This window comes from Phoenix dactylifera, chromosome 17 (genome assembly GCF_009389715.1).
Source record: "Phoenix dactylifera cultivar Barhee BC4 chromosome 17, palm_55x_up_171113_PBpolish2nd_filt_p, whole genome shotgun sequence".
NCBI classification, from domain to species: Eukaryota; Viridiplantae; Streptophyta; class Magnoliopsida; order Arecales; family Arecaceae; genus Phoenix; species Phoenix dactylifera.
Window position 1 is genome coordinate 10,337,317 of NC_052408.1, and position 12,281 is coordinate 10,349,597.

At 41.7% G+C, this 12,281-nt stretch overlaps 2 protein-coding genes across 2 annotated transcripts; both read right to left on the minus strand.

Moving 5' to 3' along the window:
- Positions 1 to 4,150: 4,150 nt before the first annotated feature.
- LOC103711859 lies at positions 4,151 to 4,861 on the minus strand. Its single transcript, XM_008798163.4, has one exon. It carries the CDS (start codon positions 4,808 to 4,810, stop codon positions 4,349 to 4,351), a length of 462 nt encoding a protein of 153 aa, XP_008796385.1. The 5' UTR covers positions 4,811 to 4,861; the 3' UTR covers positions 4,151 to 4,348.
- A 1,589-nt stretch (positions 4,862 to 6,450) lies between these two features.
- Positions 6,451 to 9,200, minus strand: LOC103711858 (pentatricopeptide repeat-containing protein At5g66631). The gene is given in 3 exon segments (XM_026806503.2): positions 6,451 to 6,714; positions 6,812 to 8,684; positions 8,687 to 9,200. Coding segments are annotated over 2 exon segments (2,007 nt in total). The 5' UTR covers positions 8,919 to 9,200; the 3' UTR covers positions 6,451 to 6,714; positions 6,812 to 6,909.
- Between the last annotated feature and the right edge of the window lie 3,081 nt (positions 9,201 to 12,281).

A 12,281-nucleotide genomic window follows, 5' to 3' on the forward strand; every position in this document is an offset into this window, starting at 1 on the left:
ATTATCTCCAAAGTTTTGGCAAACCAGTTGCAACCGTTTTCTGATTAGCTCATTGACCCAGCCCCAATTGCTTGCATCAAAGAAAGATTAATTATGGATAACATTCTTTATTTCAACGAGATTTTACACCACCCACGAAGGAAGTATGATACTAAAGGAGTAGCATGCAAGCTAGACTTCATAAAGACCTTTAAAAGAAGTGGTCTGTAGTTACTAAACAATAAATAGCTTTTTATAAAAGTTCTACTTCAAAAGGCTCTACTGCCAACCGTTCTGCCAAACATAGCCTTAATCAAGTTGCTTTCTATGAGATCCTTGCAACCTAAATGGATTAGTTGGATGGCGAGCATTCTATCTAGTGGAAATATTGAAGTGAATACCAACGCCGATAGGATCCTTTGCCACTGTGAGCTTAGACAGGGCATCAATCTCCTCTCTCCCTTTATGTTCATACTTGCAATTGACACTCGTAAGTAGAATGCTGAATGCTGCTGCAACAGAAAAAATCTGAGGGGCTCGGCAATTCCTGGATCAACTGTCGAACTAAAATCTTAAAGGATGCTGTTGATACTTTGGTGTTACTTCGGGCCAACAAATATTACTGTGCAATTTTGAAGGTGATAGGACCGAGATCCTACAAAGATTTGAAAACAAATTAGCAACGTGGAAGACTAAGGCCCGTTTGGCAGAGCTTTTGGTGGGCTAGAAAGCACTTTCTGGACCTCTAAAAGTACTTTTGAATGGAATAGAAGTGTTTGGTTAAAAAATCGAAAAGTTATTTTTAACTTTGCCTAGAAGCTAAAACAACTTTTTGAAAAAAACTTCAAAATAGAGCTTCTTCGACAATTTTAGCATGCGCATCGAAAAACTATTTTGATTTATAATTTTTTTCTTTTTAGATCAAAATACCTATGATAAAATATTACAATTACAAAAAAAATTTCTTATATTACAGAAATATGCAGGTGTCCCAACAATAGAAACAAAGAATCCAAAAATTAGTTCCTAAAAATATTATATTAATAAAAATATTAATATATAAACGATAATAATTCTAATATTTTATACCTTAGTATTGTATTATACTATAAATATAATATTATATCACATTATATCATAATACATTGATATGTTAAATTATATAATATCAAATTATATTAAATTATTATACTATAGTATATAATATTATATTACTACATTATAATAATATTATATTATATTATAGTAATATTATACTATATTATATATTTATGTATTAATACATGTTATATTTTATTATGTTCTATTGTATAATACTATGCAATATCCTTTATAGTCATTTTGTTATACTAAAAGTACTTTCTCGGTTTGTTTATCAAACATATTTTAAGTTCTCCGGCACTTTAGAAATGTAGTTATTAAATAGCAAATAGCTTTTAATAAAAACTCTACTTCAAAAAGCACTACTTTGGCCTAAGCAAAAAAAAAAAAACAAAACTACTTTCGAAAGCTCTACTGCCAATAGCTCTGTTAAACGAGGTCTAAGGCCCAATTTGGCGTAGCTTTTGGTGTGCCAGAAAGCACTTTCTGACCCTCCAAGAGTATTTTTGAATAAAATATAGGTGTTTGGTAAAAAAATCGAGAAGCTGTTTTAGCTTTGCGAGAAAGCTAAAACAATTTTCTGGAAGAAGCTCTAAAATGGAGCTTCTTTAGAAAAGCACTTTTAGCATGCATCGGAAAGTTGTTTTGATTTATTATTTTTTTCTTTTTAGAACAAAATACTCATGATAAAATATTATAATTACAAAAAATGGCCCTTTATATCACAGAAATCTGCAGGAGTCCCAACAAAAAAAATCAAAAATTAGTTCCTAAAAATATTATATTAATAAAATATTAATATGTAATAATAATTATTATAATATTTTATATCTTTATTATTGTATTATACTATAAATATAATATTATATTACATTATATCATAATACATTGATATGTTATGTTATATAATACCAAATTATGTTATATTATTATGCTATAGTATACAATATTATATTACTACATTATAATAATATTATACTATATTATATATTTATGTATTAATATATATTATATTTTATTATGCTTTTTGTATAATATTATGTAATATTCTTTATGGTCATTTTATCATACTAAAAATCTTTTCTCAGTTTGTTTACCAGATACATATTAAAGTTTCCAAAGCAAAAAAAAAATACATATTAAAGTTTCTATAGTATTGCTGATCATTTAGTGTAGGAAATCCACCTTGGCGTTCACAACACTAAGTTAGAAATTGATGTTGGACACCAAATAGTTTGTTATAAAAGCTCTACTTCAAAAGGCTCTACTTCAAAAAGCTCTACTTCTAAAAGCTCTACTGCCAGCAACTCTACCAAACAGGGCCTAAGTATCGTTTATTAAAGTCAAACTTTATCTGCCTGGTCTAATGCGGTTGCCTTCAAGCAGCCAAGCTGGGTTATCAGTGGGATTGACAAATACAGTAGAGCTTTTTTATGGAGTGGATCCTATTTAGCATGTGGAATCTTATGGAATTTTATGACATTCGGAGGTTGCTGAGGGAGTGTGAAGTCTTTCAGGTTATGCATGTTTTCTGAAAGACGAACAGAGTTGCTGACTGGATTGCTTCCTTTGCTGCTCACCATTCTGGAGAACTTCTGTGAACCCGTTTTGTACCCATTCCTCCATATTCGTGAAGTATTTTGTTTCTTGACTCAAATAGCAATGCTCATGCGAGACTAGTGCGAGCTACCGATGTACCAAAAAAGAAAGTCAACTGAAAAATTATTTGCTTGTAGAAAGAATGAAGGTGACCTTGGAGTGAAAGACCTTGCTCAATTCAACAGTGCTCTCCTGGCTAAATGGGGATGGAGACTCATCTGAAGAGACTCAGGCATGTGGAGAAGGTAAATTGAGTTTGCGTACCACCAAAAAATGAAGCTTTCTACATGTTGGAAATCGTTAAGAAGATATTCTGGTTTTTGAAAAGATGTGGTCGACTCTCTACCGGCCTTCTATAATGGAGTTCATTTAGGCCCTACAAGCCGAGGGTATAATAAGGCCCAGGAAAACCGGATGGCTCTTTCCCTCTCTTCTCCCAACTAGTCCAAAAAAAAGATGGCACCGTGGCTGACTTCTTTACCGTAAATTGAGAGTAGAAAATATAGCAATAGTATGCTTCAGGAAGTAGAAGCAGAGAGAAGATAAAAGTATATAGATAACTATATCATCTTTTCACTGGAGAAGATGAAAATAAAAGTGTATAGCCAAAAAATTTTAAAAGTTGTGTGAGTTGGAGAAGATGAAAATAAAAGTGTCCCCGGAAAAGGTTCAAAACTGGCCAATGGCCAATTAGGGTGCTAATTCTGGAGCATAATGCCAATTTTGCAGGAGCTTTTGCGAGTGACATATCATTTTCCAGATCACAGTTTTAGATGCAAATAATTATAATATATGTTCTGTATCTACATCTACATATGCAAGTGTCAACCGATGATGTTTTGAGAAGTGGAGAAAAAGAGAGAAGATAGAATTTCCTTAATCCATCCAATAATTTTAACTATGAAAGCTATGAACAATTGTAATTTTAGATATCATGTATACATGTCAGTTTACATATCTCACAACCCTTGCATGCATCTGCTCATATTTACCAAAAAAAAGAAGAATGCATTATCTCATAAATTGTACAAGAATTATTGATCCTACAGTCCTCCAATCAAACCATGATCCTCGCTAAATTGCACATTTCTTCATTGTGCGCAATTTGTCATGCAATTCACAAGGACTGTTAAACCACAACTTGTGAACATCAATTAAAGTTATAACCAAGGCCAATCCTAAGCAAAACTGCACCTTCAATTTAAACCTTGTTTTGGTTTCTATAGACATGCATCTAATGCATTTTTTTAATGAATTTTATTATTCTCTTTCACAATTTTTTTGGCCTTCTTTGCATGAAAGAAAACTTTTTTTTTGTATTTTGACTACAATGCCATTCTTGACTTATTCAATATCCTTTTTTTCTTGTGCCAAGTAGATATAAATGAAGCCAGGGATTCCCCAAGTTATTCTCAATTTGTTGGTTAGAATTAACCCCTGTGAATAATCTCGGACTGGGGAACATGATAGCTTATAAATTGCAAACCCCAACAATGGAATTCTTGATCAATATAGCAATTTCAGATTGCAAAAGAGTAACGCAGCACCCTACCAGATGATACACCTAAATCATACCAAAAAAATAGCACCCGAAAAAGAAATCTACAATTTAGAGTAGAAAATAAATGATAGATTAGTTGAGCATAATATGAGGTCATAGATTGAAATACTAGGGTTTCCGGCGCTCGGGCCCAAGAATTCCATTGACGACGGAGACGCCGACCAGAACTCCGACGGCCTCCGCCCCCGCCACCGCCCCGGCCTGGAGAATATCCCCGGCGACCCCGACCTCGGCCTCCGCGGCGATCCCCTCCTCCGCCGCCTGGATCTCCTTCTCCGCCGCAACGAAGCCCTCCTCCACCGCCTTCTCCCCCTCCTTCACGATCTCCTCCGCCTCCTCCTCGATCTTCTTCAACTTCTTCCGCAGCCCGAAGAGCGGGATGTCCTGCGCCCTCGCGGAGGCGGCTCCGGCCAGAAGGGGGGCGGGCGAGGAGAGGAGGAGGAGGAGGACGCACTGCCGACGGCCGGCGACGGGCCGCGGCGATGAGGCGGGGCCGGCGAGGCAGCGGGCGGCGGCAGGGCGAGGGGCGCGGGGGAGGGGGTGGAGGAGCGAGGTCGGAGACGAGGCCATGTCGGGAGAGTTTGGTTTGTGGTCGTAATCGGATTACGGTCGCAAAAAATAATCGACACCGGTTGACGGATATACCCTCACCTCCTCATTGTGGTGTCAGGTAACCATAACCAGGACCATAGAAAATCAAAAATTAAATATAAAATTTTAATAGAAATAAAATGTGCAGACACAATCAATCCAGGGGCAGATCTCAGTTATCCCCTCACGTGACTTAGGATTCACATTTGTCTTCTACAAAAGCGAGAGTCTTCAAAATCTGATATGTTTCAACTCCTTTGTAAGGTTATTTCAATTTGGTTCAAAGATGTTGCTATAGCATAATAATAATTTCATATTATACTATAGTATAATAATTAATGAGGTCAAGGAAGATCGCCTCCGGCCCGCGCGTCCAGCGCTACGGGGGGATCTGCCACCCTCCGACCTCGCCCCCACCGGTCTAAACAGCGGAAGCGACTGCTTCTCCTCATAGGTATTGTCCACTTTGAAGGGGGTTTCATAGTCTCTTCCCAACGCACGATTATGCCCCACAAAAGGCGCATCTACAGTTAGAGATACACGCTGGCCTATTAGCTCGGTCAGTAGAGCTCGTCCCCGCTTTGGTATTGTCCGCTTTAGGGGAGCACGCACATTCGTATACGGCAATTTCTCCCTCACGGCTTTATCCCTCCTCGGAGGGCGCCTCTAATGAGAAAGGGATAGCCCCCTTCATTTAAGGAACAGATCTCTCCGCTATTTAGTCGATGTGGGATTAAGTCCAGGCCCCTTTATTCCCACAATATAGCCCCCCCAGTGGGGAGGTCTATGCCGAGGTCAAGGGGATCTGCATGGGCCACTAGTGATGAGGTCAAGGGAGATCGGCCTCCGGCCTGTACGTCCAGCGCTACAGGGGGATCTACCATCCTCTGATCTCGCCCCCACCAGTCTAAACAGTGGAAGCGACTGCTTCTCCTCAGAGGTATTGTCCGCTTTGAGGGAGGTTTCACAATCTCTTCCCAACGCACGGTTTTGCCCTATAAAAGACGCCTCTACAGTCAGAGATACGTGCTGGCCTATTAGCTCAGTCGGTAGAGCTCGTCCCCGCTTTGAGGGAGCACACACGTACTTAACACTATGCGTGGTTTGTATACGACAATTTTCCCCTCACAACTTTGTCCCTCCTCAGAGGGCGCCTCTGAAGAGAAAAGGATAGCCCCCCTCCATTTAAGGAACAGACCTCTCCGCTATTTAGTCGATGTGGGACTAAGTCCAGGCCCCTTTATTCCCACAACAATAACAATATTATATAACATAATATATCAATGTATTATGATATAGTGTAATATAATATTATATTTACAGTATAATATAATAATAAAAATATATAATATAATAATAATAATTATATATAAATATTATTATTATTTATAATTATTTTATTTTATTATAAATATTTTGGTTTAAAAAATTATAACTCAAAATAGCTTTCTGACGAAGCCAAAAAGTATTTTTCTGGAGCCAGAAAGTGCTTTTCGACCTTCTAAAAGCTTTGCCAAATGAGGTTGCAGCCGCAAGAGATTCGCCCATACAACATTTCTAACTCTGTTTCTCACGCCATTAAACAAATTTCTAATACTCTACTTGAAAAATCGAACACATCTTGGAATTACCACTTCTTTCCATGGTCGATAAAGGCATATCATGGATAAATCTAGTGTGGTTTACAAAACAAGTTAAACTCAGTTCTTTGGCATTTATGAAATATTAACTAATACAGCATTATGCCTTATCACATCAGCCTGGGATTAGGGGATTTCTAACCGTACTTAATTCACGCCATTGGTTCGCTGATGCGTTCTCCCCCTCCAGCCAACGCTAGTTCTCTTGAGCTTGTATCTTCGATGCACCTTCTTCTAGATCTCCTGCAAGCATATGAAAAGATCCAGAAAACTCTGATAACAATATGAAAGAATGTTATTATACTGTAACTGCTTATGTGATCTTGCTAGGAATTACTGCCTGATAAACTTATCGCGAAACTACTCAATCGTCACGTTTTCCGCCTCAAGAAAGGCACAGATACAAACACCATGAGGTCTTCAGGCCTGGCCATCTCTCTAAGCAAAACGACCAGAATAAATGTCATAAATCCGCTTAAAATCTACTGCACTCGCAGTCCAGACATGACCCGGCGATGCCAATGGAAGCCCCGCTTCAACCCCCTCGCACCTCTCCTCCACTAATGCCGCCTCCCGAAGCTTCCCTTCCTTCCACAAGCTCTTGACAAGCAAAGCTTTGGTGTGGCCATCCGGCAACATACGCGAGCTCCTCATTTCCTCGAACACCCTCAGCGCAAGCGCCGCCCTCTCCTGTTTGCAGTACGCCCGAATCAACACCCGATACATATAAGAATCGGGCTCGAGCCTGCACTGCCTCACCATCCCAAACAGCCTATGGACGCTCTTCAAATCCCCATTGCCGGCAAAATACTGCATCAAACCTGTAAATGTTTGTGTATCAGGAAGCACTCCCTCTAACATCATCTCTTCCAGTAGCTCCATAGCCTCATTTCCCCTCCTGCACTTAGCCATCGTCCTCAGCAAAGAAGAGCATAGCAGCAAGCGGTTGGATGCCGACAGCGAGCCGCATATCAAATTGGCATCGCGAAAGACCTTCATGGCGGCATCGGCTTTCTTCGAGAGACCGTAGAAGTCGACAACCAATCGAACGGTGTCAAAGGGGAGCAGAATCCCCTCGGACTTCACCTTGGAGAGAAGGCGTTCGACCAATTCAACATGCCCGTTCCGAGCGAGGATGGCGATCATCCTCGCAACTGTGTCGCGGTCATGGGCGAACCCTCCAGGTTGGTACGCCACCCAGCAGAAGAACTCCCACGCCGTCTTGGCCTTCTTGAAGGCCCTCAGGAGTTTGCACACCAGCCGGGAGGTCCACACAAGCTTCGCCGCCTCCAATTCAGATACCTCTGTCGGATCCCAGTCCTCCAAAGCTCTGGCCAGAGCGATTGGGTCCAGCCATGGCTTCAATTTGATCTGACCACTGCCGTCATTCTTTTGGTTATCGTCAGGGGCTTCCTCCTCCTCCTCCTCCTCATTCTCTTCTTCCTCGACAGCGAACCCAATTCGATCATCGGGGGATAATATCTTCACGAACTCCTCGGTCCCTGTGGTGTGCCCAGCCTCCCTCATTCTTGATATCGCCTCCCTCATCGATCGTCCGGGGAGAATTCCATCATAATTCATTGCCTTGATTAGCTTCTCCAGGTCAACGAACCGTCCGGACGACGAGAGGGCATCGGCAAGCACATTGTACTGCTTTGATGTTCGGCGAATCCTCATGGAAGGGAGTAGATGGAAGACCTCAATGGCCTGCTCGAGATTTCCGGATCGAATGAGGTGGTCTATGATGATGGTGTAAGTACGGGAGTTGGGATTCGCACCTTCTTGGATCATCTGGTCGAAGGTGGTGACGGCGGCGGAGTGGTCGCCGGCGGCGGCGTAGAGGTTCATGACGAGGTTGTAGGCTTCGGTGCAGGGGTGGCTCCGGCCGCGGCGGGCGGAGGAGGCGGAGGAGGAGCGGAGGGAGGACCAAGCGTGGAGGGCCGATGGGACGTCGCCGGCGGCGGCCAGCCAGCGGAGGCGGTCCATGGGGGAAGGGGGGAGGGCGGAGGGGAAGGCGCCAGCATCGAGGTCGGCGAGGAGTTGGTGGAGGTCGGGGAGGCGGCGTGCGAGCGCGAGGCGCTTGGCGAGGGCGTGGAGGGCGGGGGCGGGGCGGCGGGCGATTGTGGGGTGGGAGCGGAGGGAGTGGAAGAGAACGAGGGCGTGGTCGGGGGAGGGGGCGGCGCGGAGGGCGTTGGCGGCGACGAAGGGGTCGAGGGAGGGCGAGGAGGGGAGGGGGAAGGGGCGGAGGGGTCGTGGGAGCGGAGGCGGAGGCGGATCGTGTCGATGAGGCGGGCGCGGCGGAAGTAGAGGGAGACGCAGGTTTCGCCTGCGGCAGCGGAGGGTTTCGCCGAGGAGGAGTAGGAGCGGAGGAGCGCGGCGGAGATGCTTAGGGTTACGGTTTCGCGCTTGGCGATGAAGGAGGAGAGGGAGGGATAGAGAGAAGGCATATCGGCTTTCTCATTGCCGGCAACGTTCTCTTTGGTTATGGAGTGCTGCTACTTGAGGAAGGGCTATTTGAGCGATGTGAAACGGGGTCCAGAGATACCGTTTTGCTGGTGCTGCTCTTTTGTGAGTTGTATAAAAGAGAGATGGAGATGGTTGTGGAAAATCGATCCAATATTTGGAGATTTTCTAATAGAAAGAAAGCCTCTACTTCATTTTCTCTTATCTTCCCTGATTCTATCAAACCAGGATCATCTCTTCTATTGTGACAGATTTTTATTCGTGCAATCATTTCTTCCCAGTATTACGGAAAATTAAACACCATGACATTAAGAAGCAAGTTTTTCCTAGAGCCATAGCATGTTTGAATCAAACTAGTCCAATCCCAGATTGTCAACATGAATATATTTCAGGGTAATTCTCATTCCATACAGGCAATATAGCTATTGCCGCATATTAATGTTATTGTTAAGCTCCCTACAATCTAGTGGGATTTGGCAAATAAATGACGTAAGTGTAATTTTGAAAAGAAAAGGATCTCCCTCTCAATGCTTTCGAGCAAATCCAACCTTCCATGCATGTGAGTGTTGGAAGCTTGTTTCATATATCTTCGACCCAAGCTCTCCTTCTGAGATTTCTTGCCTAGAGCCAAGCTAATTCCCATTACTCAGCCTCCTTACTCCTGCAAATTAGTGAATAAAAATCCAGCACCAAGCATTAAAACACATACCAAAATAATTCTCTCTTGGATCATAGCTAGATCATAAAGAAGCCAATGATCTGTGAATATATATGTCCATTTTGCATCATGCGTACCTAAATGGTAAAAGAATGTTTTTCCAGTAACTTATCAATATAGAGTTATGTGCTAGTAAGAAACATCAAAACACATACTAATATATTTTGGAACCGATCTTTGCTGATGAGATAGACCGATCGATGAAAGTTTGTTGCCTGGTTGCAAGCTAATCATTCAAAGTTCACTATGTGTTCAATCCAAAAGACGCACGAAAAGTCCTTTACATTTCAAATTTTCTCTGTAACCGAGAAGCATGGGCGAGATACATAGTTTATTACCTTATCAACTAGCGTATAACCCCGAATTACTCGACGGCAGGCTCCGACCCTATTTTTTGATTCTCTTAGCTGCCTCTTTGCCTCTCTCATGCCTCCTATTCTTCGAAAGCCATGTTAGGCATCGGAGAATTTTCTGTCGGACACGCTCCAATAGGTAGACTACTTTGCTTTATCTATTTCAAATTGGAATCGGCGTTAGAGTATTGGCCGAAGCCGTTCCTTGTCATCTAAAGAAAACTCATGGGTGCTCGGCATCGAGATCATCGTCGATCAAGTGCAATGGCTACTGTACTTTCATTGCGGAGATGCATGGCGACCCCATCTAATTTCTCTAAAATGATTGGTAGACGAGTTGAGATTTCCAGCAACCTCGTTAACTTGGCGCCTAGATCAGGCCGGATCCTAGCATCGACATATACTACTCCATCAAGGTCTTATTGAACAGCATTCATCTTTTCCTCGATTGAGTAGCATACAAAGTCATAACCACAAGGTTGACAATGTCACCGTAATAAAGAACCCGACTCTTACCACATCACCAGATCTCTGAAACACTTGGGTAAGGTTTTCAAATGTAACCGACCAAGATAGATTACCTACATGGAGCTTGTAGTCACTTCCAGGGTACAAGGGCTCTTTAGGCTTGGATTTGTGTAAAAAATTTAACCTAAGGCTGGACTTAAGTATAAAAAATATTAAATTTTATATAGGCATGACCCGAAGTTTAATTAAAAATAAATACGGTTCTACTTCATCCTCGCCGATCGCCATCGCCATCGCCAACAATATAGCTGTCAAAGGAATTTATTTTGTAAGACAAAGATGGATCACAAAAGCCAAGTGTTTATCATTCATTGCAAGAGCTAATTCCATAAGGGACTAACTCTTACTCTTACTTTTTCATGTAAAACAACGCAAACATAAATACGATATTTGGAAATGCACCGTATCTCTTACCTCAAAATGTGTCCGTGTCTGTCTGTGTTTCAGAGAGAGAGAGAGAGAGAGGGGGGGAGTCCTTACGCTTCCATCCAGACTCTGAATGACTTCTTTCACAATCGTCAACAGAGCTCACGGTTGCAAAAGCTAATTCTTGAATTCTTCCAGTGTCCCTGTCATCAAGTACCTGAAAACATGTCCAATTAATTGGGCCTAGCTATCTGTATGTATAGAAAAAACCAAATTACTGAATACAATAGCGTGCATTTCAACCATCGGAGTGCTTTAAATGACGTCCGTGGTTAGTACCGATACCATTTAGAATATCCTCACGAACGGAAACATAATTTTAGTGCGCATTTTCCGAGTGACGCGTTTAGCATTTAAACCTCGCTTCCTGAAACATGCATACTGGCATCTTCAGAACTTCTAAAACCTTTAAGCTCAACATTAAAAGATGATTCCTAATTCATGCATGTTGTTCGATGCGTGCGTCTATTTATCTATCGATCTATATATATATAATAGATCCGAAAATAAATCTAAACCGGACCAACATAAATCTAAATCTGAATTAATTAAACTATATTTTTAGTTGAGCTCAGCCCTAACCCAGTCCACTCCGGTCCGTGAATTGATCTAGTTTTTCTTTTGTTTGATGTGGTACCTTCGAGCAGGATATTTTTTCAGGCCACCATGGAATAGGTTGCATTTGGCTCATTAAGTACCGGGAAAAAAAAACCATTTCCTTATGTGAAAATCGATTGCAATAAATTTAAGAGCCAACAAGGTCTATTGCGTGCCACGTCTTTGTAGTTGTCCCTAGTTAAGCGACATGTTCCTTTGTTTATGTCTTTTATTATGGATTCAAGATAAAATACCATCCTGTTTTTAATAATGAGAATTTGCACATACCCCACCCGGTGAATGGTGATACTTAAAAACAAGGTTGAGATTTCCCATCAAAATTTACTGTTCAGGAATTTGCTCGAGAAGAATATCATTTTATTTTTCTTTAGAGAACTTATCCGATATGAAAATTGATAAATGTGTCATTAAACGACTGCGACCATGATAAGGTCATAAGAATTGATTATTTTATAACGTGCGATTAAATCGACTACAATTATACTTTGGGAGGCATGAATCTTATTTTTAGCAAGGTAATCAATGGGCCAATAAATTCCTCGCAGGGGGCAGGCTACAAGATTTCTCCACGTTGTCTGATAACGCTGGGGTCCATTCGGCATTGAAAAAGAAAATCACTTAAAAGGACAGCTCTGGGTGTTACCTTGGGATTTTTTTGATCTGAAGGCGCTGTCCGGGATCCAGACCATATATGTCTGACCTCC